Source organism: Sporobolomyces koalae, assembly GCF_050403365.1.
Source record: "Sporobolomyces koalae JCM15063 DNA, S_koalae_JCM15063T_v1_ctg6, whole genome shotgun sequence".
NCBI lineage: Eukaryota > Fungi > Basidiomycota > Microbotryomycetes > Sporidiobolales > Sporidiobolaceae > Sporobolomyces > Sporobolomyces koalae.
The window spans coordinates 406230-432927 of record NW_027481765.1 but is presented as its reverse complement, the minus strand read 5'-3'; the positions used below and the strand labels follow the sequence as shown (position 1 = coordinate 432927).

At 55.3% G+C, this 26698-nt stretch overlaps 9 protein-coding genes across 9 annotated transcripts; 6 read left to right on the top strand and 3 right to left on the bottom strand.

Annotated features, from left to right (window-relative positions):
* Positions 1-246: 246 nt before the first annotated feature.
* MIX17 (Mix17p) lies at positions 247-1123 on the top strand (the record flags this gene model as incomplete). Its single annotated transcript, XM_076676987.1, has 4 exons — positions 247-335; positions 427-517; positions 771-945; positions 1023-1123. 4 exons carry the CDS (start codon positions 247-249, stop codon positions 1121-1123), a joined length of 456 nt encoding a protein of 151 aa, XP_076535969.1.
* Positions 1124-1400: 277 nt separating this feature from the next.
* JCM15063_003942 (uncharacterized protein) lies at positions 1401-2162 on the top strand (the record flags this gene model as incomplete). The annotated part of the gene is made up of 3 exons (XM_076676986.1): positions 1401-1805; positions 1893-1978; positions 2063-2162. 3 exons carry the CDS (start codon positions 1401-1403, stop codon positions 2160-2162), a joined length of 591 nt encoding a protein of 196 aa, XP_076535968.1.
* A 3216-nt stretch (positions 2163-5378) lies between these two features.
* Positions 5379-7983, top strand: JCM15063_003941 (ferric reductase family protein; the record flags this gene model as incomplete). The annotated part of the gene is made up of 13 exons (XM_076676985.1): positions 5379-5469; positions 5526-5824; positions 5897-6044; positions 6110-6204; positions 6267-6310; positions 6373-6400; positions 6464-6587; positions 6658-6883; positions 6944-7164; positions 7231-7287; positions 7357-7461; positions 7525-7815; positions 7886-7983. 13 exons carry the CDS (start codon positions 5379-5381, stop codon positions 7981-7983), a joined length of 1827 nt encoding a protein of 608 aa, XP_076535967.1.
* Positions 7984-8276: 293 nt separating this feature from the next.
* Positions 8277-12002, top strand: VPS5 (sorting nexin 1; the record flags this gene model as incomplete). The annotated part of the gene is made up of 11 exons (XM_076676984.1): positions 8277-8369; positions 8421-8551; positions 8619-10242; positions 10303-10470; positions 10529-10664; positions 10735-10871; positions 10939-11037; positions 11097-11402; positions 11472-11621; positions 11693-11845; positions 11919-12002. 11 exons carry the CDS (start codon positions 8277-8279, stop codon positions 12000-12002), a joined length of 3081 nt encoding a protein of 1026 aa, XP_076535966.1.
* A 1164-nt stretch (positions 12003-13166) lies between these two features.
* JCM15063_003939 (fungal specific transcription factor domain-containing protein) lies at positions 13167-15311 on the top strand (the record flags this gene model as incomplete). The annotated part of the gene is made up of 8 exons (XM_076676983.1): positions 13167-13196; positions 13287-13647; positions 13713-13936; positions 14007-14029; positions 14082-14497; positions 14559-14669; positions 14730-14980; positions 15042-15311. The coding sequence occupies 8 exons, from the start codon at positions 13167-13169 to the stop codon at positions 15309-15311; spliced, it is 1686 nt and encodes a 561-aa protein (XP_076535965.1).
* A 573-nt stretch (positions 15312-15884) lies between these two features.
* On the top strand, positions 15885-19267 carry JCM15063_003938 (uncharacterized protein; the record flags this gene model as incomplete). The annotated part of the gene is made up of 10 exons (XM_076676982.1): positions 15885-16453; positions 16515-16574; positions 16649-16908; positions 16970-17047; positions 17109-17170; positions 17239-17810; positions 17870-18640; positions 18701-18760; positions 18818-19068; positions 19137-19267. The coding sequence occupies 10 exons, from the start codon at positions 15885-15887 to the stop codon at positions 19265-19267; spliced, it is 2814 nt and encodes a 937-aa protein (XP_076535964.1).
* A 129-nt stretch (positions 19268-19396) lies between these two features.
* Positions 19397-21456, bottom strand: JCM15063_003937 (M20 family metallopeptidase; the record flags this gene model as incomplete). The annotated part of the gene is made up of 6 exons (XM_076676981.1): positions 19397-19442; positions 19520-19639; positions 19705-19845; positions 19913-20043; positions 20112-21031; positions 21090-21456. 6 exons carry the CDS (start codon positions 21454-21456, stop codon positions 19397-19399), a joined length of 1725 nt encoding a protein of 574 aa, XP_076535963.1.
* A 439-nt stretch (positions 21457-21895) lies between these two features.
* Positions 21896-24226, bottom strand: JCM15063_003936 (ubiquitin carboxyl-terminal hydrolase; the record flags this gene model as incomplete). The annotated part of the gene is made up of 8 exons (XM_076676980.1): positions 21896-22029; positions 22086-22372; positions 22432-22568; positions 22628-22668; positions 22724-22961; positions 23022-23090; positions 23148-23209; positions 23275-24226. The coding sequence occupies 8 exons, from the start codon at positions 24224-24226 to the stop codon at positions 21896-21898; spliced, it is 1920 nt and encodes a 639-aa protein (XP_076535962.1).
* A 234-nt stretch (positions 24227-24460) lies between these two features.
* Positions 24461-26482, bottom strand: JCM15063_003935 (uncharacterized protein; the record flags this gene model as incomplete). The annotated part of the gene is made up of 7 exons (XM_076676979.1): positions 24461-24745; positions 24817-25066; positions 25124-25199; positions 25267-25366; positions 25429-25532; positions 25595-26030; positions 26147-26482. 7 exons carry the CDS (start codon positions 26480-26482, stop codon positions 24461-24463), a joined length of 1587 nt encoding a protein of 528 aa, XP_076535961.1.
* Positions 26483-26698: the final 216 nt, after the last annotated feature.

Sequence of the window (26698 nt, the reverse complement as noted above, 5' to 3'; positions counted from 1 at the left end):
TCGATGTTCTCCGCGAGTTTGTCGAGTAAGTAGCGCGTGCGTGCCCGGGTGATCGGCAGAGGCGAGCCTGTTGTTCGAGACTGTCTTGAGCTAGGAAAGGTCGGAGGGCTCGATAGGTCGAGGTGCACTTGCGCGGCCGCTGCCGAAGTCGCGAATCGGAGGAAGTTCGAAGATCCACAAGCACTCGCTCACGTTCGACCGGCTTCCACCTTTACCGCTTTCACTCCCCGAATCAATCCAATAAATATGCCTCGCCAGACCCGATCGTCCGCTCGCCCCGCCGCCCGCCCTGCCGCTCCGGCGCCTCAACAACAAGCTCGCGGCGCGCACACTCAGTGAGTCGAAGCCACTCGCTCTTCACGGTCACGGATTACCCGCTCCCGGCCTTGCGCAAGAGTTACTGAACTCGTTGTCTGCATTTGTCAGAGCCGCCCCTCCTCCCGCGTACGCCCCTCAGGCTCACCCTCCGGCACATGCGCCTGCCGCTCCCTCTGCCGGTGGAGGCATGTTTGCCAACGTGAGTCGAGTCTCTCTCTCGAGCCAAACTGTCCCTGTCAATTGCTCTTGGGAGACGCCTGAGATCTGCACGAGGAGCTTTGGGTGGCGACCGTTTTGAACCGGACACCCGAAACGAGCTGCAAACGGTTCTGCTCCGCATCTTGAGTCGCCCGGGCCGTTGGACAGATGCACAGGAGACATATCTAGCGTCAATAACCGAGAAGGCGAGGCAAGAATCGTTACTGAGCGCTATCGGTTGTGTGCTTGTTCAGATCGCTTCGACCGCTGCCGGTGTCGCCGTCGGTTCGACCATGGGTCACGGACTCTCCAACATGCTCTTCGGTGGATCTGGCTCGCAACAGGTCGCTGCCCCCGTGACTCCCCAAGAGCAGTCGCAATTCGTCCAAGCGACCAATGTTGGTGGCAAGTGCGACATCCAAGCCAAGGGTCAGTTCCTTCGTACCCGTCCAAGTCTTTCAATACAAACTATGAGTGCTTATACTCTTTGCGCCTGCGAATGTTAGACTTCGTCTCGTGCTTGAACGCTACCGGCAACGACACGCAATCGTGCTCGTACTACCTCGACATGCTCAAGCAATGTCAAACCGCTGCCGCTCCTTACTAGGAAGCGCGCATATCCCTGATTGATCTGTCGTGGTAGATGGGGCGGAGCTAGCCGTGTTTCCTTCTTCTCTTCTTTTGCTATTGTCGACCTGAATAATATGAAAATCCTCGCAATTCCGCATTTCCTCTTCCGAGTCGTCTATATTCTGGCCTAGTCGCCCACGAGATCTCGGCTTGCAAGGCAAAATTGAGTCTGGTATGACGGGTTTCGATGAACGTTCCTTGAGGATTCGGCTGCATCGCGCAGGCGTGACTGCTCTTGCTCATCCGTTTCCACGATGGCCTCGACTTCAACACTGCTCGAGACGTTGACTCGACTCACGACAGCATGGGATACCCGACGATCGATCCTGTCTGAACTCGAATCGTCCCTCGACTCGTTCTTGACTTCGACTCCAATCGCACTCTCAAACCCAACCGACCTTCTCGCACCAGATCACACTGGTGACGACGGTAGTAGGAACTCGACGAGCTGTACGCAAGAAGCGCGATCTCCGTTACATGTTCGACCTCCGAACGAGGACGAATTGCAACAACTCCTCTCGATCAGTTTTGCTGGTTTGTTGCAAGTCAAAACCGACGTCGAAACCTTGCGTGACACGTTGCGAGAAGATCCGACTACGGAAAAGTTGGCACGAGTGGTTGAACGCGTCGAGGAACAGGAATCGCAGCGGATCAAAGTGGTGCGCAATTTGGTTTCTTTCTTTCTGATTGTAGGTGGTAGGAGCAGCAGAGATACTTATCAACATCTTACGGATGTTGTGATTCAGACGCTCGAGAGAGACCAGTTGCGCAGGCTTTCAACTTTGCAACCTGACCTTGAATTCTCTCAGTCGATTGTGGAGAAGGAGCAACTGTGAGTTTATCCTCTATCTCAAAGAAGACTGTATTACGCTCGGGATGCTGACAGCCCAGAGCCAAACTCGTTTCCCGCGCGCAGACGAAAAGAGCTGTTGGAAAGCATTCAGGAAGAAAAGCGGGAAATCGAGGCAGAGATCATGGATCTCAGAGCCGAAGCAGCCGCCGAGGAGGAATCTTGAGGATCAGAGAGCGCTACGGTCCTTATGGCTTGACAAAGTCCCCAGTCAGAGGTGCTGGACAATCACCCCCAAGAACCGCCGACAGCGATTTACAGCATCGCCCCAAACTCGCCTTCTCACCGACGAGAGGACAGATCGAAGCAACGATGGCAGCTCATCTGGAAACTGTCCATTGTGGAAACAGGAAAAAGATAAAATCGCTTGCTAGGAGAACCCCGATCCTCGTCATTCGTGTCTATCTTTCCTTGTTCTTCCTTTCCATATCGAGGTACCATTGGTTGCGAATGTCGGCTGCAATCAGGCGCATGCGCAGGGATAATCACAAGTCGGGTAAGATCAGCTCCAGGGGGTTTCGATCTTGCAACGCCGGAGAAAGCTTTTACCGTTCTTCACGTGCCATCCATACCTGCTCGTTGGAACAAATCGCGTCAGTTTCAAAGTCAAGATATGGGCTGATTGGAATGAAGCGCCTTCGTTCGTTGCGAGCAATGCCAGTCAGTGAATGTCGCGCGTACCAGAAGGCATAACCTGCGGCGGTGCCGACTGCGAGTGTGAATGTGAGGTGCTTCATGAGCTAGCAGAGAGATCAAGATCCGCAGCGAGTCGTAGGTGAGTGACGGCAGGTTTGTGAGACCGCGAAGGGCGCAAGCAGGGCAGGAGGAACGGGACCAACTCCTCGATAGAGTTTGCCTTGAATGGGTGCGATAGCCATGTTTGCTGGGGACAACAACTCGAGCCCTCGAGCAGTGGTACGGCAGGCAGAGTGAGAGGAGAATCGCGGCGCGCAGCGGGCTCGGCGAGCGCGAGAAAACCTCGGAGAACGCGAGATCGAAGACACGGGAATGTGCACTCTCGGTCACTCTGGATTCAAAACGGTTCCCTGCAGATGCGGAAAAATAAACCAAGTGTTTCCTCGACATCCTCTACAAACTGCAACCAGCACTGTCGTGAAGCGAAGCGTGGCGAGACAGCGTCAGCTCAGGAACCGCCCGCTTATGCCCAACCTCCCTTCCGGAATCGCGCATCGTAAGTCTCAACATACAATCTTTACTGCTTGGCCTTTTGTTGCTCGAGGTACCTGGTGGAGATGCCATGTTAACATGACTCTCTATATCATGGAAAGCAGACACGACATACCATTGGTCCCGGTTTTGAGTCTTGGGGAGGTGAAGGGTGTACCTGGCGACCGGACGCGTGGGTGAGTGCAGTACGGGAATGCAGGAGCACGCTGTAGCATACCAGTAGGTGTAGCCAGCAACCATTCCTCCGCCAAGGCCGACCGAAAGGTGGGTGAGGAGCTGTTTCACGCAACGACTCGCGGGCGTCAGCGAGGCACCATCGCAAGCACAGATAACAGCACTGATGGTGCACCAAGCCGATGGTAGACTCGGCAGGCTGCTCGCTGTAGTGCAGACGCGAAACAGAGGGTGTGATCGTTTGCGATTGATCAAGCCAACCAAGCCCAAATTCTCGGCCGCATCGACGCGGGCGACAGATAGGAGGAGGTAACTCACGTGCTTTCGCAGCATGCCGGAGATAGGAGCGATCGCCATTGTAGATGTACGAGGTTGTGATGAGGGAAGGGGGAGTCGGCAGTCGTCGCGGCACGCCTCACCCAATCCGGCGCTGTCGTTCTCTCTTCGCTCGCTGCTTCGCCTTTACCGGACAAGAGCTCACTCGCCGTCTGCAACTACCTTTTGGTTTGATGCGGTCTGTTCTGGTCCGATCGCCAACCTGTCTTCAACCCTCTCTTCACGCTGCAATCGTTAGGGCTCTGTCGAGGCCTGTGCCGCCGCTGCGCGTCGGAAACTACTCGATCCTCGCCAATAATGAACCGCTGAAGTCCGGCTAGCACAGCCGAGACTCACTTTTCCAAGACCACGATTCCTTGCGACAATGCGCACGTCGAGCTTTTGACCCCTCGCTGCGATGCTCTGTGCCAACTTGAGTGTCAAGCTTGGCCAAACGAGAATATCCGACTTGACCCAAATCAATCTGTCCGTTGACGAGTTGCTCTGATCAAGACGCGAGCCACCCTCTCTTTGACGCTTTCCAAGCCTTCATTCCGGTTTGTCCACAAGCTGCCATCCGTATGTCTATGTGACGGACGTCTCCGTACCAGGTTCGCTCGAGTTGCTGCGCTTGGTTCGCGATACCGTATCTCGTTCGAAGACTCCTGAGGCACCTCGAGTAGTATTCAATATTTCGCTTGCAATATGTCCATTCGACCATTGAAATACGCTCGGCAGTCTGAGAAGAAACAATTGATTCCTGTGGAGAGACCTCATGTGCAGCTGATGTACTCGAAGCCCAAAGCCGAGGACGCCGTCACTCGCGACCTCCTTGAGCGGCGGCCCTCAGTACTGTAAGCCTCTCTCACGTTGTCATGCTTTCTGTTTCTAGACTGGTGTGACAGACTTCCGAGCAGGGAGCTTGTCGACGCGCCAATGCGGCGCATGCTGCACACAGCAGCAAGGGACGTGCCTGCCCGCCGCCTATGATAGCTGAACGCTTGCTGCAACGGTAGTACCGAGGCCGATTCTTCGCTCAAGATCTGCGGCTATGATTTCGCCGGTGCAGACTATTGCCGTTCTTTCTGTAATCTACGGCAAGGCACAATCGGTGAGACCAGACGGGCTTCGTAACTTGTGACCACGCCCGAAGAGGAGGAAGGCAGTGACCCGCTCGGACTGCGCGCGGACTTGCAACCGACGCCGGACGCTTATTATTTCCCCGTGATTGAGCCGCGCTGTACTCTCGCGACTATGATAGCCGGACTGAAGGCAGAATCGCAGCAGTCGACGCGTTCGTCCTCTACAGTACGCAAGCAAGGTGTACAGTACCGTAGCCTGTAGGCCGCGCAGGACCTCGAACTTCTCGCCCAATGGACGCGTCGCCTTCGGGATGGCCAAGCAAGCGAACTGGAGAGAAGGCGGGGCGAAAGCGCTAAGCGAGCGGTTGGCGTTCTGGCTTCATTTGACCCGGGGCCAGAACCGCGACACGCGAAGAGAAGATTTTCTCCCCGTGTCTCACTGATCGATCACCCGCCAAATCCGCCCAAGCTCAAAGAATCTTGTCAGATTCGGTGTCCAGATCAGGGGAGCAGGAAAATAATCTGATCAAAATAAGATCAGGTCCCTCGCTTTTTCTTCTCTTCCGTTCGTCCCCCATTCTTCGTCAGTCTCTCACGAGATCCGACAGATCCAGTCTGCTCCTATGGACGCGATCTACCCTCACCCAGTATCCCTGAAGGGAGGTTCTCCCGCCGTCAAGCTCGAGAAGACCAGGCAGAAGATTGCCTCGCTCCGTGAGTCATATTCACTGATCCTCCAGGGCAATTGACTTATCGTCAAGATCGGATAGATGTCACGAACATCTACATCTTTGTCATGGCGGGAGTGCTGGGCTTCTTCATTCTTCGAAACGTGCTTCTTATCGTTCAACGTTTCTTCGTACGCCGCCAGCGCAAGCACAACCAGTCCTCTGCAACCGAGAAATCCGCCGTCAACGTCGGAAGCAAGCCTTTCCTTCTCCGCTTGTCGGACCGCGTCGATTCAATCGCGCTGAGGCCTTGCAAACTCCCCTTCCTTCCGCAAGACTGGACCTACTTGCAACTTCTCCTCACCATTCTCATTTGCGCCGCTAACATTGCATGCTGCATCGTGAGTCGCGCTCATCTTGGCAGTCCCATACGGCTCAGGGACACGCATCCTGACCAACTGCCGACTGAACAGGTGGTTGCTGTGACCTCGCCGATCCCGAATCAAGCAGGAAGCAGTGTCCTTAGGGCTTTCTCCCGTCGTTGTGGTCGCGTGGCAATCGCCAACTTTCCGATCTTGTACTGCTTTGCTGGCAGGAACAACGTCATTGCCACCCTAACCGGTACGTTTCCTGTTCAGAGGCGCCGTTCAGCCAAAGCACCGTGACTAAGGACGCATCTCTCGCAGGCATCTCGTACCAAGAGCTTCGATTCTACCACATTCTCATCGGTGGAATCGTCTTCCTCGAAAGCTGGATTCACACCTGGGTTTACCTTGCTCATGTGAGTTGCAGTTGGTTCGCCAAAATTTTGGTTCTCGGGACTAAAGACTGGTCACAACATAGTACTGGATCTATCAACCCGCCGAGGTTCTCCGCGAGGAATACTCGTAAGTTACACGTCGGCTTCGAAATGTTTCCGCGAGTCCTAATCATCATGCACGTCTCGTAGGGAGCTTTACTTCAAAATGGGCATTGTCGTAAGTGCTGGCCGTTTCTCCGTGTCGTCGCTTTCCCACTGAGTTTATTTTGCCATCATACAGGCCATCGTCTTCATGCTCACAAACTGTGTCTTTGGCCTCAAATGGATCCGCCGTCGCTCCTACGAAATCTTCCTCACTCTCCACATTGTGGGAGGCGCGCTCATTCTCGCTGGAATGTGGTACCGTACGTCTTCGTGCTCCCGTAATCTTGACTTTTGACCCGAAGCACGAGCTGAATTGTCACGGCCAATCAGACCGCCCTATCAATCAGCCCTGGGTTTACGCTGCAGCCGCCGTTTGGGTTTTCGAGCGCTTGGTCCGCCTCGGGTGGCATGTCTCTAGTATCGTCAACTCGAGGTTGATCGTCCGCAAGCCCCTCATCCAGGCGAAGGCTTCTGTCGTTGCCGGCGCGATCAAGCTCACTGTACCTTTCCCTGGAGGAGACTGGCAAGCCGGTCAGCACGCTTACTTGACTTTCTGGTATGTCTCCTGTCTCCGCTACCGATGAGTAGCCCTGATCGCGAGGTCGTCGTGTTGCAGGGGATCTCAATTCCTTCGCTCGCCCTGGTTCCTCGGGCAACCTCACCCCTTCTCGATCTCGAACGTGCCCATCCCGACCGCTGGCCAGGACCAGGCGCTCCGCTTCGTGTTGCGTGTCCACAAGGGTATCACGAAGGTGCTCGCACGTCAGATCGAACAAAAGTGCAAGGCTACCGGTCAAAGCGAGGTCCCGATCACTGTCGGTCTCGAAGGTCCTCACGGTAGGCTTTGAATCCGCTCATTGGCCCGCGCGTGAGAGTTTCACTGACGGGCGCTCGAGTCGACAGGTTGGGCACCGGAAGTAGAAGAGTTCGACTCGGTTCTCCTGGTTGCTGGAGGTTCTGGTGCGCCATAGACATTCGCGCCGCGCAGAGGGAGCGACAGCTCACTCGATATTGGTTACTACTCTGCAGGTATCACGCACCCCCTCAGTGTCCTCGCCGATGCTTGCCAGAAGGCCTCGCAAGGCTCGCTCCGTACTTCAAGGGTCAAACTCGTGTGGGCTCTTCACCGCTCTGGTAAAGCTTTATCCACAGATCTCGGTCAATGGGCAACGTAGTGATCAATTGTCTATTGCACAGCTCAATTGGAGTGGATCCGCGAGACGATCGAGGAGGCACACTCGCTCGCGGCGCAAGCCAACGTGAAACTCGACGTTGAGATTTACATCACTCGATCCGAGGATGCAATCGAAAGTGGCGTTTCGACTCCGACCGACTCCCCCTCGCTTGCCTCAATCGACGAGAAGAAGGAAGATTTCGGCGCCACTCTCGCTTCGTTCGTCAACGCTCGCCAATTTTCTGGCCGCCCTGACATCGCACAGACCATCACCGAGATCGTGTCTGAAAGCGCTGGGTCAACGCTCGTTGTCGGTGAGTGACTCTCCTGACGCCTTGAAGGAGTGGCCAGTGCTCAATTTCGTCCTCTGCCTTTTTCTGACAGCCTGTGGACCTTCGAGTCTCGCGAACGAGGTCCGTTACGTTGCATCATCCCACCCTGCGTCCTCTGTGCAGGTCCAGATCGCTTCCTTCGAGTGTTAGAGCATCTGTCGTGATTAGTACAAGGGGAAAAAAAGGGTATGCGGTCGGTTCGGCCGTTTGTTGGCTGTCTCGAGCGGTTCTGGGTCTCATAGATTGGGAGCGTATTGGTAGACACGATCCTGTATTGCAAAAGTCTTGCTCTTCTGCAGAGTATTGTCCCGCAGCCAATTGCGAGAAGCGCAAGCGAGGAAGGTGCCCGAGGACGCGCTCGGGGGTTTCAGAATTATGCCGTCACGGCGCTAGCCAAGCGCTCGAAATTTTATCAGATTGCATATCATCTGCAGCAGAACGCTATGCTCGCTGTCGCCGTGCCAACCCTTCCGCGACTCGCCTGCATCGGAGACGCACCGCGAGACCAAGTCTCGAATGCTTGCAGCATTCCCGACGTCAGCTCTCGCTTCGCCAGTGCTCGAGTCGTCAATTTTTGAGCGCACTAGCAGACGATCGTCGGCAACGCCTTCACCGAAAAGCGAGAGAAGCAGTCCGACCTCGAGCCCAAGCGTTACGACAGTCGGAAGGGTCTCGAGTCTTACGCGACGCTCGCGAACGTCTCGGTGAGTGCGAGAGTGTGCCAGGCTCAGCGGGCGGAGAAACGTCAGTTGATCAGGCGTCGTTGCCGGATTCGCGTGATCTAGCCCTCCCCTCACTTCGTTCAACCCGAGTCCACCACCGCAATTCATCAAGCTGGCTTCCTTCAGCGACGACACCGGCTTCGGCGATTTGCTGAGTTCTTCGAGACCTACCTTCGCGGACGATCCGTACAGCGCGTTCCCGGCAAACGATCAAGATGACGATCTCGCTACCAACCCGTTCGCCGACATGGCATCGTCGTCAGTAGTGTACCCGACAGCCACGCAACAGGAATCCTACTATCACGACGAGCCCGTCTCACCCGCGACCCCGGCTCGAGAGGGCGACGTGTCTTTCCTTCGCGAGGACGCGCCAGAACCCGAAACTCCCGCTTCTGCCGCTCATCTTCCTGTTACGGCGACCGCATACTCGACGTACGATGACACACTGTACGAACCTCAATCACCGCTCGCAACTACCGTCATGGCTCCTGCATCACCGTCCGAGCAAACACCTTTCGGTTCTCCCCCCACTTCTCCGCCTCTATCGACATTCCATGATCCTGCACCTTTGCAGTTTCCCGCCTTCCCCGCCGACCCTACTCCTCACAGCCCCTCTGCGAACAAAGCCGACATGTCTGTCCTGCTCGGCGAAGAGAAACCGACCTTGCCCAGCTTTTCGAAACCGAAACGAAAAGAGCGTGAGGCAGGCGTTGCAGGTCCTCTCGGTAGCAAAATCGCAGTTCTACCCGTCAGCTCGGTCGGACGGAAACCTGTCGGAGGTGCTCTTGCAGCTCTCTTGGGACTCGAGGTCGAGGAAGAGGCGCAAGTCCAGAAGCCAGAAGACAGAACCGAAATTAGGGCAGATACCGCAGTACCAGAAAAGGAAGCGCAGAGCCCGAAGACTTTGGCAGTGGCGGAAAACGTTGATGATGCAGCACCCGAGCCTCGTGCGCAGGAAGGAGTGCCCGAAGGCGGCGCGAGTTCCACCACGGCCTCTGAGCCTGAGCACATCGATCACAATGTTGTGAAAACCGCGCTCGAGACACCCCTCCCCGCATCGCCCCCCGCCACCGACATCCAACAGACCGATGACACAGCTGCAACTGCCGACGACGACGCAACTCCGGTTCTTTCTCGCATGCCGTCTGCAGCTCCCTCGACTCTTTCGCGTACATCCTCCACCACGGAGAACATCCCTTACGACTCCATGGTCAGCCCCCTCGATCCGAGTGCCGACGAAAACGGAGAGCGCCGAAATGCGGCATGGCCCGCCAACAAAGCGATCGACGCGGTGGAAGCGAAGCTAGCCGCAGTCGATCTCGATGCAGCCGGCGCCCAATCGGCGCAAGCTGTCCCGGAAACCCCAAATGCCGGATCTGAGGCTCCATCCGAGCCCAGCGCGGAACCGCAGACCTCGGGACCCGATCCTTCGTATTCGCAGTACATCTTTTCGAACGAGACTTCGGTCGCGAGTACGCCGACACCTTCAAGGGGCTTCCGCGCATTCAATGGCTCGGGAGATGAAGGTGGCTTTGGCGGAACCGACGACGCAGACAGCTTGCGAGGCGCGTACAGTCGGAGTTTAGAACCTGGAGATGCTGAAGAGGTCGAGGCGGACCACCTCAACAGCGTGTCCTCGCGAAGCGATGCTGTCGACCGAGAAGAGTCGGTTCAAAGTCAGCGCGAGGTCAGTCTCGGAGGTTCGAGCTGTACTAGCACCGTAGACATTGACATCGATCCTGCACAGGGCTCGGCGCCACTTCCTCCGCTACCATCTGCCTCGGTGCAAGGCTCACCTCGGAGTAAGGACCTAGGAGGCTCACTAGGACCATCGTTCATCATCTCAGTCGGCGATCCGCAGACAGTAGGCAAAAATCCAGCATCACAGCATACCGTATTCACCGTTCGAACAAGAGTGAGTGCATGCAACCTATCGAGACGGACAAGAGCTGACCCTCACCTCTGCGCAACAGACGAGTTCGCCAGCGTTCCGCAAGTCGGACTTTTCGGTCCTACGTCGCTACAGCCATTTTGTCTGGCTCTACGATGCGCTCATGCAAAACAATCCCGGCGTCATTGTCCCAGGAATGCCCGAGAAACATGTAATTGGTAGGCTCGATATTCACTTCGCGTTGCTTGCCCAAGAAATTCGTGCTGATTTTCCGTGCTTTTGCGACAGGTCGCTTTGGTTCCGACTTTATCGAAAATCGTCGACTCGGACTGCAGGCAGCATTGAACAAGATAGTTGCGCACCCGATGCTCGTCGGTGATCCCGATTTGAGATTGTTCCTCGAGAGCGACAGTTTCCATATCGATGTCAGTGCCATTCTCTCTTCGGATATTTGAGCATTCGATTGAAAGCGTCCTCCCCAAAAATGAGCAGATCAAGCAACGCAAGATTGACAACTCGCATGAAAGCAAAGGTTTCCTGGCCCACCTAAGCAGCAGCATCTCCGGACCCAAATTTGTCGAATTCGATGAGGTGGGCCCTGATTCGTTTTTGATCTCGTGCTCAGTCTGCTAACAATCGCTCTCCGGCAGTACTTTGACAATCGCCGGCACACACTCGAGATCTTCGAAACTCAATTGCGAACTCTTCTCGCCTCTCTGACAGCCGCCGCAAAAGCGCGAGCGGCACTTCAAGCTTCGATCGCAGAGCTTCAATCAGCATTCCTCGCCTTGGCCGAATCTGATCTCTCGACGCAACTCCGCAGACTGTTGTCTGAAGCGGCTGGACTGCAGAGAAAGCTTCACGATCTCAGCGAAGCTCAAGCTGTCAGTGACGAGCAAATTGGGGGACTAGTCTCCGTAGCAGAATCGTACGCACGGATGTGCGCGAGCGCCAGGGTGAGTGAGGGTCCCGATCCGGCCGACTCTTCCCAGACGAACTAGACTTATGCGGCTTGTCAATTGCAGGGCGTCTTTGGAGCACGCATCAAAGCCTATCACTCGTGGCAGGCTGCCGACTCGCGCCTCAGGAAGGCTCAGGCGGAGCATGAGAAGGGAAAGCGGTTAGGCCGCACGCATTCCGAGCTGCTGCCGGAATCCGTGGCTGTACTGGCTGATGTAGGCTGTGCTCGCTCTCGCGCATTATGGCTGGCTCACTGACCAAAAACACCCCGCTCTGCCTCATGTAGGCTGAGAGACGAATGCTTGACGCTCGACACGACTTTGAGGATGTGAGCAAGCTGACCAAGGCAGAGATGGCTCGGTTCGACAAGGAGAAGGTGGATGATTTCAAGCGGGCTCTGGAAGAGTATGCAGATTCCTTGGCGGCACGGCAGCGCGAGGTGAGCAGACTCCGAAAAATCGCTGAGCTCGCCCAACCCGAGCCGAGAACTCACCCGCTCTTCTCCACAACAGGTCGTTTCGGGTTGGCAGGAGTATTACGACCTTTTGGTGCGCTCGGCCGAGGCGAATGCTGATGTACCTGCACCTGCTAATTGACAACGCTGCAACTTGCCTCGATTGCGCACGTTCTACTTTTCGCGATCTCGCAAGTTGCGACGACGGCTGACTCGCTCGCTGGGAATCTTTCATTCGCTGCTCGAGTTGCATCGGATTCGATAGTCTGACAGGGGACCCATATCCGACGTGGTCCTCGGTAGCCAGAATTAGACTTTTGATCCTGATCTGGCAAGCGTGAAAATGAAGGCGGTGCTCGATCGACATCGTCTTCTCTCTGAAGGCTGCAGAGGACCCCAGCCGAAGTGGCTACTGTATGTATGTCTGAACTCGGGTAGAGGACTCGAGGTTAAAGGACTCGAGCGGCCAGTGCTCGTATAGGTTTCACGCTCACCCGATCGATTCGAGAGCATGAGCATGAGCGCAAGCGCGATCGCTTCCCAAGAGCCGAGTCACCTGGGACGCGGTGACCCGCGTGTTTGCTGCTGAATGTCGATTGGTTCCTAAATGCATACACTCACTGATCTCCGACTTGCCCCACATGCGTAGATCTCCTATTTTTGTTCGTCGCATTTCGCTGTCATCCAAGCATTCTTTTCTTCGAGGAACTCTCGACTCGCCTGACCCGTCCCAGACAAGTCAGCTGCTCGATGGGAAAGCGCTCTCGCGCATTAGCAGCAGACGACGCCGAGTGGGATCCCCGAGCGAAACTCTCCCGACAGCAAAATTCTACCAGAGACAACAGCGACAGCGACTCGAGCAAACCAGCGAGCGGAAGACAAAGGAAAGGAGGACGAACTCGAGTATCGTGCGACCAATGCAGCAAGCGGCGTAGTCGGTGCAGTCTTGTCGGGCCGGCCTGTGATGGCTGTGTAGAGAGAGGGAACCCTGAAGAGTGTTCGTACCAGGCGCTCATCTGGATGTACGTGTACCTTCCCACCCTGTATATGGTCAGTCGTCTGAAGAACCTGAGCCGATTTTCCCCTCGTAGCGAAAATGAGGAAGACCTCCCGTCTCGACAATTGCGACACAAGCTGGACCAGCTCGAAGGGATCCTAGCCATGCTCGCGAAGGCGAACAATACGACGAGCCGGAAAAGTTCAAGGTCTCCCGAGATTGCGAAGAGCTTACCTTGGCCGTGTCCGGAAATACCGACAAACTCCGATCCTGCCTCTCGCAATGCACTCGCACGATCCCTCTTCGCGAATGGGCACCTTCGAGACATCGACCTTCCAGGTACCAACTCTATACTACTGGCGGACGAGGTAAGCGCATCTTGCCTGATTTGACCGTGCGCTTTTCGCTGAATCCTACTCCGAGCAACAGCTTTTGCGTCTCGAGAACAACTTCTTACTCGCGTCTTCCACAAAGCAGGCGGTTTCTGCCGCACCTCTGCCAACGCCTCATCAGGCTCATCTCGCAATCTGTTTCTACTCCTCCTCCGTCAATCCGACATTCCGCCTCCTGTACGAACCCAATTTCTTCCGCGACTGTCAGGCCTTCTGGACGAGCGGCGAGATCCCTTCTCCGACATGGCTCGCGCTCTACCTAGCAGTGTGCTCCGCCGGATTTCAGGTCATCGCGACGGATCAGGAAGCCCTATCCCAGTCAGGATTGGACGAGGACTTCACCCGTCGGCTCGCCGAAAAATGCTGGAAAGAATCGCGAGAGACTTTGGAAGACGAAGGTTTGTCCACTTCGACCTCGAGTCTTCGTAAACTGGGAGCGCTGACGCGCTGAAGTCCACCTTAGGTTTCCCTATTACTCCAGCCATCGAGATGATCCAAGTCGCGCTCGTGCTAGCCTTCGCAGCTCTCAGCAACAGCTCAACCAGCATCTCCAGAACGGTCGCATTGCTCGGAGGTGCAGCCAGCGCGGCGCGAGCGGCTAGCCTTTACGTCGATCCCTCGGACCTTTCGAAAACGATCACTCCTTTAGAAGCCGAGATGAGGCGTAGAATGTTCTGGGCACTCTATGTAAGTCTCTTCGGAACCTGCTCTTGATTGCGTTTGAGAAAATAGCGCTGATCTTGCTGCATCTCGCCAGACTTGCGAAGCGTATGCTCACAGGTTTGCGCTTTGTCTATTGTACTCAGCTGACTGATGCACTTATTTTGAACAGGATGCTCGATCTGATCATCGCCCGCGAATTCTCCTCATTGTGCTCGCCCGATCCCTCCGTTCGCCGGCCGCTCTTCCTGTCAAATGACTGCTACACACCGACCGGCCATCTCTCGCCTCCAGGACTTGCTGCGACAAATCATGGCGCCGCTTCTTCCACTGCAACCCCCATTTTTACCGTTGCCAGCCTTGTCGCTAAAATCTCGTGGTTGATCGCTTCCGACCGCGCAAGCCCGTCTGGGTCGACGGTAGCAAGCTTGCTCGACGAGATGGCTTCATTTGACGGCGCTTTCCGCCAATCCAGCATCGCCGAAACAATGTTTCGTGCCGCATTTGTCCGCCTGTTTCACACTTCGCGCGACCTTGAACTCGCTGGCCAGTCCAACAACACCCGAGCGGTCGCACCTCGTTATCTCCGTAAGCATTCACTCGAATTTGCAGCCGTTGTCTCCTATTTAATAAGTGTGCTTTCATTCAGATGCTTTGCTTCAAAGCGTCTCTCTCGAGCCCGACATGGCTCGGGAATCAATGCCATTCTGCATGACGCTCGTGATGAGCGCAGCTGTGCGATCTTGTATCACCCCTGTCGGTAAGTGAGCAGCATCGTAAACAGTCCTGACAACCAGCTGATGCGAGAGTACCTCAACAGAAGGCGAAATTGAAGATCTGCGACAGTTTGCCGCTTTCCTGAATATTCCGTCTCGGATCAAGGTGTACGGTCTACCTGCGGCGCGATGCGCTTCGATGTTGAACGCCTTGATTGGCGATACGCGCCCCTCTTCGTCCATCGCTTCTCCGTCTCTCGGAGGTTCCTCTCTCGCTACTCCAAGTGATGCAACTCTACCCTCTCCCGCCGTGAACAGTACACTCGATGTACTTGATTCACACGCACACTTTCAGGTAAAATGGAGGATCGCTGATCTAGCTCTTGCTAGCTCTGCTGATCCGCTTCCCGTTTCAGGACTTCCTGCGCGTCGTACCCCTCGAAGCACAGCAATCGTTCGAGAATGGGTCTTTACAGATCGATCAAACATACAGTGCACCTCAGCCATCGACCGCTCCGGCTCCATTGCGCAAGCTTGCTCCGCCGTCGCGCCCTCTCCTGGGCCTGCGTACCTCGCTCCCACTCGACGGGATGAAAGGGACGACTCCGATCCTCCCCAATTGGCAAGACGCCTCTGAGACACCATCGCGCTACGTCGGTTACAGCTGGAACGCCAATCTCTTCTAAAACCGCATCCGAACAAACCTGACTAGATCACACCTATCGATCGACCTCATTCTTGCCACCGGCGCTTGCTTGACGCCATCCAAAACTGCCTTATACCTCGATCATCATAATTGACTACCCCTACTCCCTCAAATACGCGCGCCACAGACACTTTCGGATCATCCACCCCGCAATTACAGACACTCTTCTCGACAACGAGCTTGTTGTAAAACTACCACACACTCCAAAGGCAGAACAAGTGCCTCATTGAATGTATATCTACACCACAGACACTTTCCATGTATTTGTTTGCAATAGAACGATAGACACTTTTGCTTCGAGTCCGTGCAGCTTTTGAAGGCTTGAGCGGCGCCGTCCAGTACGTGCGCGCAAATGCTTAAATAGTTCGAGGTAATTTCTCCCGTCTCGAGCCCGAGCCTTGTACGTACGTGGCAGCGTCTGTCTGGCCTCAGTTCCGCCGGCTATTTCGCAGGAAGTTCCTGCTCGCGCAGGAGCGAGCAATTAGCCAACTCTTGCGCCGATAGTTCGCGCGAGTATCGCTCTCTCTCCTTCACCCCTTCACAACCCTCCTCGATGACAACGCCCACTCAGGCCGACTTCGACCCACTGAAGCCCCCAAACCTGACGAATGTCAATCGTGACGATCCTCCGGGCGCCGCAGCAACGACTCCGATCTCGTTCAAGCGTCGGACACCATCGCGAAGCATCGGATCGAAAGCGACCAACCTGTTCGAAAGCCTACTCTCGAGCAGTGCCGAGCGTGACGTTGTCCCAAGTCCGCTCAATCGACCCAGTGCTTCCGCTCACGTCAACCTTACGCCGACTTCTCGGTTTCGTGATGCGTCCGAGAGCACATTCTCGCAAGCAGTCGATGACGAAGAAGAGGACGACGAGATTGATGATGCGGGCGGGTTCGCAAGCGGAGATGATCGCCTAGGCGGGCGCGATTGGAAGCGGCGACAGGCAGGTGGGGGATCCCGCGGGATCAGATTGTCATTCGCACAGGGGACGGCTCCACCGAGGCTCGTTCCGCCGTACACAAGGGCTATGACTTCGCCTTCGAAGGATCCGAGCACGGTCGGCGACGACTTGGACGCGTTCGTCCCTGTCACACCTCTACCCAAGATTCCCATGGTCGTGCTGTGAGTTGTCTTAGCTGTTCCGACAAATCCGCGTTACTGACTTGATCCAACATCTTGGCAGGTGCGTTGCGCTCTTTGGCGAATTCTTGTCGGCGAGCATTTCGTCCCCTTTCCTGTTTTTGTGCGCCTATCACCGCGTTTCATCATCCCTTTGCTGCACGTGCACTCCCAGACTGACATCATGGCATCTGTCAGCATGGTCGAATCATTTGGCGTCGGCGAGAACGGGGGTGGAGAAGCGGCAGTCTCGCTGTGGAGCGGGATCGTAGCAGCTGCATTCTTCCTCGCTCAATTCCTCACGGCGCTTCTGTGGGTGTCGGTGGCAAACAAGCACGGTCGACGGGTAGTACTATTCGCGTCGCTGGTCGGAAATGGGTTAACGGTGATCCTCTTTGGCGCTTCGAAGAATATCGGAAGTGCCATTACAACCCGTTTGGCACTTGGACTCTTCAACGGTATGTTCCGGACATCAGTATTGACTCACGTGCTATATCTCATTGTCTCTTTCCCTTTCAGGTGCCGTCGGAGTTGCTCGGAGTGCTGTCGCAGACGTGACTGACGATTCAAATCGACCCTTGGCCTATACCCTCGTCGGTGAGCGGAATCGATGTCCAGCCAAAACACCCTTAGGCTGACGATTTATTCTGTGTGTCAGGTTTGTTGTGGGGCCTGGGAGGCATCGTCGGAAGCGTTCTCGGAGGAGTGCTCGAAAGTCCCGTAGGTTTCCTGCCTCTTAAACGAAAACGTACGGGCGACCGCTGATCGTTGCTCGATCGCTTCGAAAGACAAAGAAATACGCATTCTTCGCCGATTCGGAGCTGTTTGCGGCATACCCTTATTTGTTACCATGCCTCGTGGCCGGATCTGTCACCCTCTTCGGAGGCTTCCTCTCCCTATTCCTCAACAGAGATGGCGGACAACGTACTGGTGGGATTCATTTGCCAACGGAGAAAGATCTGGAAGCCGCGGCAGGTGTCGTCGCAAGAATACGAAGCTGGACCGCTCGGCAGATCTCGCGTCTTTGGGCAATGACCACTGGTCGTCGCCAAGCGATTCACTTGACGACCAGTACCGACACGCTGCATCCATCGTCTGCAGGGGCTCTCGACTCTCCGGCAGTTTCACCCTCGATCCTCGAGTCCGAGCGGAATCCGTTCGCCGATCGTCGTCGGACTTCTAAGCAATACGGTTCGGCATATGGCTACGGCAGGCGCGCAAGTGTCGGGGGATCTACGATGGCTGGAGAGTCGGGCATGCGGATACCATCAATGCGTCGGCGTACGGGTCGGTCGGTGTCGATTGCGACATCAAATCGCTATGATCCCGAGAATGAGGCTGTGCATTCATTCGCGGAACGGTACGTGGGCTGCTCGTCTCCGTTCTCAACTGCTGGGCTGACTCGTGCCGGATTCGCAGGCTCCTGCTGGCGAACAACCAAGCTGTATTCAACTTGAGTGATGTCTTCCTCGCCAAAGCCGCTGCAGACGATCTCGTAAGCCAACGCGACTACGAAGGATCAATCTACGAGCGACCCGAGGAGGAACTCGACGATGACGAGGAAGGAGATGACGCCAATTCAGAGTATGGCGATGTCGGCTTTGGCACGGCACCGCCATCTATGGACGATCTTCGAGGCGCAGCATATCGGCAGGACCTTCAGAGGATGGCAGACATCGAAGAAGACGCGGGTCGGACCAACTCTTCGGCTCCCTCACTCCAGCCTAACCCGCAACCTCGTGGAATGCGTTCCCCAGTGAGGGAAATCATGCCTTCGTTCGGTCAGCACCTCAATCGAGCCAGCGCTTTACGCCTACGGCGAGGCTCTGGCGCATCTTCGATCCGTCCCATCTCGATCTTCTCCAACTCTGGACTAGACCCAGACACACTCGCAACCGCTGCTTCCCAGCGGCCTGATGAGTCGGGTTTTGCCCCGATGGCGCCCATTCCCGAAGCTCGACCCGCCAGTATAATCGAGCACGGTCAGGAAGAAGCAGAAAAAGTTTCGCCTCTCTCGCAGCTTCCGAAATTCCTCATCTTTCAATACAGTCTGCTCGCGCTGCACGGAACGACGAACGATCAGCTCTTCACTGCATTCTTGGTCGCTCCCATTGCGAGCGGAGGTCTCGGCCTCGAGGCATCCCACTATGCTGCTCTTATCGCGACCATGTTTTTCTTCTCCCTTGTCTGGTGCGTCCGTCAATCACCTCGCACATGCATTGGCTTTACTGAATTTTATTTCGTGTGTAGGCAGTTCCGCTTCTATCCCTCCGTCGGCCCTCCCGGTGGCCCATTCACACATCTTGCTATGTACGTTTGCTTTGCGCCTGGTTCTACAGCTCTTGCTCACGACCATTACGGGAACAGGTTCCGATTAGGCTTGTTTCTCTACGTTCCCGTCTACGTCTTGGTGCCTGAACTGCGGGCGCTGATCAAGACGGAAGGCGAGACGACGCTCGTGATGGGAGGCATGGTCGTGCTCACATCGATTCGTTACCTCGCGAACGCATGCGCGTACACCGCCGTGATGGTACTCATCAACGTTTTGACGCCCGCCGAATATGTCCCGCTTGCGAACGGTCTCGCACAATCATGTGTTTCTTTTGCTCGTTTCCTCGGTTCGTCCTCGGTTCTCCCTGGCTTACAAGGATCGAACCTGCCATGCTGAATGGCTTGTACTCGACAGGTCCATTGTTGGGAGGTGTAGTGTTTGCCAAGTCGATCGAAGACAAGGCAAATCCTCACCCTGAAATTGGCTTCTACGTTATTGCATCGCTCTGTCTGATTGGCTTCTTCCTCAGCTTCAGGATCCGCTGAAGCATTTTTCTAGCCCGTAATAATCCTTAATAATCTTGTTCGAATGCAGTAATAATATTTGTTTTCATGACATTGCTATTCGTTTCTGCAAAGCTTGTCACTGCCGCATCTGCCAAGATAAATAGCTCCCTAGATTTCCGCTTCGTCGTAGCTCCGTACAAGCTCATGGAAGAACCTGTCGAGAGAGGTTCCACAAATTCAGCTTCAAATGCATTTTGACCTACAGGGCAGAGATTAGTCTCGTAGACGCACCAAATCGCATCTATATGATCCTGGAACAGCAGCCGCTCATCGACAGTGTGCAGGTTGATGCTCTTCGCGCGGTTGATCGGCGTGAAGCGGTAAATGTTCTTGGACAAGTTCCAGTAGTATCTGCACCAGCAGGCAAGCTCAATCTCTTTTGTAAGCCGTGCGCAGGAGCCAATCGTTAAGCGTACCTGGTATCGGTGTTGCCAGTCATGATGGCGGGCGCCACGACAAGCTGGTCGTCTCGATCGAGAGTGTGTCGGATCGTACCGGCGAGTACGTCCCAAGCGACTGAACCTGAGGTAGGTGAGACTGGCGCCGGTTGGAGTTCACTGTGGAGGGCGTCGCATTTCTTGTGAGCACACTCGACAGGGAGAGTGCCCTCCTGATAGCGCTCACTTGATGCTAACAACCTTGATGTGTCCTCCGCTCTCGCCTGCTCGAGTCATCTGCGAACCGAACAGCTCGATCGACAGTTCAAAGCGATCGGCAACAGGCCGAACAAGCGCGGCAATGTGCTCTTTGACCGCCTACGCAGTTGACAATAACTTTGTGAGTCTGAGCGTCATGAGCGCCTAGAAAAATAGGAAGAGCGTACCTCGACGGAAGAGCCAACTGCGACTCGGTAGTTTGCGACGAGCTCGACTGATTCGGGCAACGCGTTCACCTTGACTCCGGCTTTGATGATGTCGATTGCTTGCGACGTCTGCACCAGGTAACGCGATGCTTTGCCCAGAGCCGCGACCTCGAGCGCAGCTTCTTCGCGAGCTTTTGCCCCGTGGCGACCGGATTTCGCTCCGCGTTTGACATTCCGTTTCAAGCTCGAAGGTAGATGTCCATGCTCTGCCGCGCACGACAAGAGGGAGAAGACCGGCGATTCGAGGGGAAGCAAAGGCTTGAAAGGGTTCGCTTCGAGCGACGTTATGAGTTGCGCCATGATCCCGATCGATGTATGGTCTGGTGGGATCGAGGAGTGTCCTCCGGGAGTCGAAAGGGAGAATTTGACATCGACGTAGCCCTTCTCTCCGGTCGCCGGGATCGCAAAGTTGGCGCCAAACTGCTCGCCCAAACCAAGTCCTCCTTCATCGACAATCACTGCAATCCCATCTTTACCGTACTTTTCTTCGAGGTATTGGTTGATGTGGCCTGCTCCGTTGCGTCCCTTTGATTCCTCGTCAAAGCCAAAAGCGAGCACAAGAGTTCGCTGCGGTTTGAACCCTTTCTCAATCAGGAGCGTGACCGCCTCGAGGATCGCCGAGACCGCGTGTTTGTCGTCAACAGATCCTCTTCCCCAGAGGTATTCGCCATCATAGTGACCTTGCCAGGGTGGCCAGGTCCATTTGTCGAGCGTGGACGGATCGACGGGGACGACATCGAGATGACCAGCGAGAAGCGAAGGTTTGAGATCTCGGTGGGTTCCTCTCCATTCGAGAACGACTCCATGGGTATTGACCTTTGTCAGGCTTAAGGTCTCGTAAACTTGCGGAAAAGTCTGATTCAAATAAGTCGAGACCTCATCTGCGAATAGAGGCTATCAGATCTGACTGCATAAGCTCGCTCGTCAAAGGAAGCTTACAGAAAGCATCCCATCGCTGGTCGCCGTTGTCTCCACCAACCTTGCCCAGATCGTCAAAGCTGGGGCTCTTGACTTGGACAAATCCTGACAGAATTTCGGCGCTGCGCTTGCGGAAGTCAGGGGAAAAGATCAAGCCTTGATTCGCATCGACCGCCTCGTTCGCTTGCGGAATGTAAATCTCGGGTTGATGACAGAGCTCTGCAGCCTGTGTGAGCTCGTATGTGGCAGCCAATTGCAGGTAAACAAAACCGAAGAGCGCGATCGTCGGTACCGCGAGGCGCCAGATGGTCGTGCGAATCCGTCGGCTGGGTGTCGAGTCCGAGTTCGAGTCGTCGAGCAGTGGGAGCTTCTCTGCGTCTCGACTCATCCCGTGCACGAGCCTTGCTACAGGGTTGCGAGAGAGAGGAAGACCTCGGCGTCGACCGATCAAGATTCGGCTCCACTTCCGACGGATCCATGCGGTGCGCCGAATGGCATCATTGCATAACCCTAGCTCGTGCGTTCCGCTGAATGATTTAAATTCCGGCGGCAACGATACATACAATATGAGCAAGACAAGACCGGTCGCACGAGTACGGGGATAACCATCCTTGTATATTGTCTAGGTGCGGGGGCTGCCCAGGGCCTCTCTTAGCAACCGCGGCAGGTCAGAAGCAGTGAAATAGGGTTGAGGCTACGAAGTTTCCTGCAGCGATGTGTGTGCGACAGTCGCAGTCTGCCCTTGGAAAAGTGCGAGAGTCTTCGGAGCTTTGGTCGGTACGAGCGGAGTAGGGTCAACACTCATGCCTTCCTCCAGAGGCCTGCAGCTAGGTGGCCAGGCGATAGAAGAGTAGATACGCAGAAGAGGCATAACGCCTGGCTACTTCTGCAATCGGAACTGGTGCTACGGTCTCATCGTCGATGTCGAGAAACACGGAGTCCTTGCGCACGACCGCTGTATCTGAAACGAGCACCTTGTGTCAGGGTCTCCTCACCGACGCTGTCGTGTCAACTCACAATGTCCGGAATCATTCTCTCCTCCGAGATGGTTCACGATCGCATACAGTTCGTAGCTTGTATCGCGACTGTGCGGCAGATTGAGGCGATAGTGCGTCTCGATCGAATTTGGGGGTAGCAAGTGTCCGAGTTCGAGACCGTCGAGCGGGAAGTCGACGGGAGTTTCCACTTTGAGCTCGAGAGTCGAATATGAGAAACGCTTGAGCTGAAAAATGAGCATCTGCGGTAGCCGTGTCAGAACCATCCGCTTCGAAGCGGTCTGTGGGCGTCGACAGTCTGGGCAATTCCTATGGATAAACATTAAGGTATCAGCGAGGCACACGGCGGCAAGAAGGACTTGACATACCATGCATTGTCCCCTTGCAGCGTCTCCGCCCTCAGAAATTCGTCAAGACAATCTTCGAGCTGAAGCCACTGCTCGTCTTGTTGCAGATCAGGGATCGGTAGCGGTAGCGACTGCAGAGGACTGTAGGTAGTCGAAGTCTGTCGTCAAGCGTGTGAGCGCTACGCTAGCAGTGACTGATACAGTAGAACAGACTCGCCTCTCCGCAGCAGAGGCATTCCATACGATTGCGGAGCTGGCCTGTAACTTGGAAATTGGGTCAGCAAGCATGCAATGCAGATCGGCGCGGGCGTACCTTGAAAGAAATCGATCACGATCGAATCATTCTGGTCTCGGTATGCTGCCCATGCTCGGTCCGCAGCGACCACTTCTGGCAAGTTATCGTGGTTGTCCTCACTGAATTGCTCTTGACCGGATGGGGGCACATCGACCAAGTTCAGCTCCTCGTGAAGAGAATCGAGCAAATACAAGAGGAATTCGTGGGCGTCTTGCTGGTCGAAATTATCGAATGGAGATGAAGAAGAAATGATGTCCTAAACCGACAAGCAATTCGTGAGCGCGAAAATAGGGGCACAAGCAGCGGAGCGGCCTACTCGGAATCTGCGCGCCGTGATCACTCGATGCCTTCCATTGGACATCGCTTGTAGCAGGACAGATAGAGCCTGCAGCACCAATTGTCACTGACTCCTGCTTGAGACTCAATCTTCGCGAATCCTTACCTCGGCGATCTGCCCTCCTGTACCGTCGAAATCCCTTTTGAGCTCGCGTCGGAACTCTCCGCCTGTGGCGGGCATCCTCAAAGTGTCAGACTTGATAGACCTATCGGATCTGGCACTGCGGGCTCACTCGATAAAAATTCCGATAATGGGATAGTCGCGGCCAAAGCCTGGATGACCGCAGAAAGATAACAGCTGTTTCCGAAATTAGACAGGCCCGCGACACCGTAACGTCGATGGTACGCGAACCTCTCGATCTTCGGCCGATGCTTTGCCGTGTTCGAGCTCGGTGGCAGAAGGTTTCGCGCAGGATTACCTCTACGCGGCTCCTCTTTGGGGATCATCCCAGCGGAGTAGGAGCGATGTTGGACGTATAGCTGCTTCTTCTCGAACACCGGGGGTGCAGGTGGTAGGGGTGGGAAAGCGATTCGAGATACTGTGTTCGGGAGAGAACTTTGACGATCGAGCTCGGGTCGAACGGGCCCGGGTTCGTACGGTGGAAGGGTACTGTCGTCATCAGAAGAGCTTACGGATGCCGCACGACGGTTCCGTGGTTCAGCTGAACTTGAAGCAGTTCTGATGTTGGTTCCCGGTTCCTGCGACGGCGACACCTTCGAGTCGTCGGCCAGATCCGGAAGCTCGCAGCACAAGGACGCAGGCGGGGACTCGCTGAATGGCGTGATCTTGGCAAGGGTGATCGGATCTGGTTGTTCCTCGTCATCGTCCAGCAGCGGTCGACCCAGCCGTGCTGCACTAGAACGTCGCCTCAATCTCGCGAAAGGCCCTTTGAGCTTTCCCTTTTTGTCCCTGTCGTGAGCAATTGCCGCATCAACCACGTTCGTAACATGCCTCATGTTCCGACGGTTCTTCTCGCGCTCGTCATCGATCACTTCGCGTATGACCTTTCGCCATTCCTTCTTTCCATCAAAATCAGATCCTCCTTCTCGACTGGAGTATGTCGGGCGGTGTGGTTCGTCGACAGGTCGTCGGGAAGAGGAAGAGACTGGAGCAAACGCGGTCGATTCGAGATCTTGCGCGCGACCGAGCACATCTGTTGCGCGAGGTATCTGTCTCCAAAACATCGAGCCGGATACCCCCGGGTTGAGGCGGAGCAACCCAGTGTGGAGACGCGGTACGCGTGTCGAAGCAGCAAAGCGCGGACCTCTTCCGGTCGCCGCCGCGGATACAGTCCAGCAGCGCGTGGGCAACGGGCCGACAGCTGTGTGATCGGTACAACTGCTGTACTGCATTAGAAAGACAGGGGAAAGATCGTACGAAATACAAAAACACAGCAGACTGATCATTCCCAGGTCGTTTTAAGGTTTCTCTTCTTCCGCTATACTTGGCGGTGCAGTCGAGGTATGCGCTGTTGAACTTCCATTCGAAAAGATCGACGTGAGACTTGGCCGACGAGTCGACGCGCTCGAACGTGGTGGCGAGCCTAACGAGGGCAGGTCGAATTTGCCGCCAAACGGAGAAACCTGACCGGCTGTATCCGATGAGGGCGAGGTTGGTGCCGGTTTGACAGCGCCTGTCGAGCCACTTGATCCACCCTGAGACGACTCCTTGAGCAGGAACTCGATCCAAAGATTCGAGAATGACTGCACAAAACTCGTGAGATAGTCAGTCTCGGGTCGCCTGCTCGATTCTTTCGAAGGGGAAGAGCTCGTACCTCGTTCTCGACTCCGTCATCGACAGCTTGTGTTTTGCCACTCCGAGCATGCCCTTTCCCGCCTCCTCTCGATCCACTCGCAATCACGCCCGGAGCCGACAATCCACCCGAACTTCGCTGAAGTCCGACTTTTTCGCGTTGATCGTCAGTCCAGCTGAGGATCGAGGCGATCAGTTGCAGCATCTCGAAGCGTTTCGCATCACCCCGCGGCGTGTTCAGGAACGTAATCAGTACGTTCGATACCAGCCGTCTATGGAACGAAGAAAACGTAAGCGAGGCTGGCGCTAATTGGGAGCGAGACGCTCACCTATCGACACTGTCGGAGCTAGCATCTCTTTTCAATCGGCGTAAAGCTTCCGTCAGATGCTCGTTGAGAATGACAGCTATCACGTGGAATTACTAGAAAGTCAGCCTCATATTCAGCGCTGAAATTCGACAGACGAAACGTACCCTCATGCCGTAGTTTCCCAATCAACAGATTCTTTTCCTTGACCTCCTTTGTCAGTGACAATACCTTTTCGCTGTCGTTGTCTGCAGCCGCGAGTCGGTTCTGCGCAAACATCGCGTTAACTCCGTCCACGAGAAAGAAGTATGTATGTCGTGGAGACTTGCCTCTGCTTCGGCAGCTTGTCTTTTGTAGTCGGCTAGGGATCTGGTTGCGTCCTGCAACTGAGTTTCGAGATCACCGAGAATCGTCTGCAATTCTCGGTCCTTGGCTGAAGGTGCGACACGATTCAGTCAACTTTTCCTATTGGGAGACGCAAGGAATCCAACCAACCTGCTTGGAATTCTTCGAGCACAGCATGAAGGTTCGCTGCGCTCTCCTGCTCTCGATCCCGCTCTTCTCGCAGATTCTCCCGTTCCACCTTGGTCGTCGCGAGTTCCATCTCGACTTGACCAAAGATTGACTGCATCTCTTCCCGCCTGACTCGTTCCCGCATCGCTTCCGACTCCCATTCCTCGCGCTCCATTTTGACCCGTTCGAGGTCTTCCTGCGCTTCGCGCAACAGCAAGTCTCGTTCGTTCGCTTCATCGGTCGTCTGCTTCTCTGCATCGAACGCATGCAGTCGCAGTTGTTCGAGTTCGGCATGAGCCACGTCGACGTCTTCGTTCGACTGAATCAATTCAGATTTGAGAGTTTCGATCGTAGCGGCAAGGTCATCCGTGGTGGCACGGAGATCGGCAATCTCTTGTTCACGTCGATCTAGCTCGTCCTGTCCACATGTGTGCACAAACGAGTAAGCCTCGAGGGGTTTTTGTACGCGATAATGTGCCCCCCTCCAAGTGCCACGACTTTCGGATGTCGGGAGAGCGAGTAGTCACTACTCACGGCGTCCTGCTTGAGTTTGTCTCCAACCGTGTTGCGCATGGCTGTCAGCTTGGCAAGCAAGCTTTGGTACTGCGCTTCCCACGCATCGCGGTCCTGCCTCGTCCGGTCGAGTTCATCTTCAAGGGTTCGTATCCGCTCATCCTCGTCAAATTGTGCTGGCTGCGCTTCTGTAGATTCCTCTTGCACTGATTCAGCGGTGTGGTCTTCCGCGAGAGGGTCGAGGTGAGGAGTTGCCGAGGTGGACGCGAGAGTCCGATGTGTCGGTTCATAGTCACCCCTAGTCGAGTCGAGCGAACCCCGCGATGGTGGGAGGGGCACGGCATGTGGATCTGCCATCGTGATCAACAACGGATGTCGCGACGAATTGGAGTGGGGGTGACACTTCGGATTCAGAAAGCGATTCACGCGACGGATTCGCGCCCCGCCGCTCTCGGGCCGCAGGGTTCTACGTTCTACTTCGGGTGTTCAGGCATCTTTCGCTTACTTGACTCTACATGGGGCAGAAGTATGGAAGAAAACAGGGTTGCAATACAAGCGCATGATGTAGCGTCT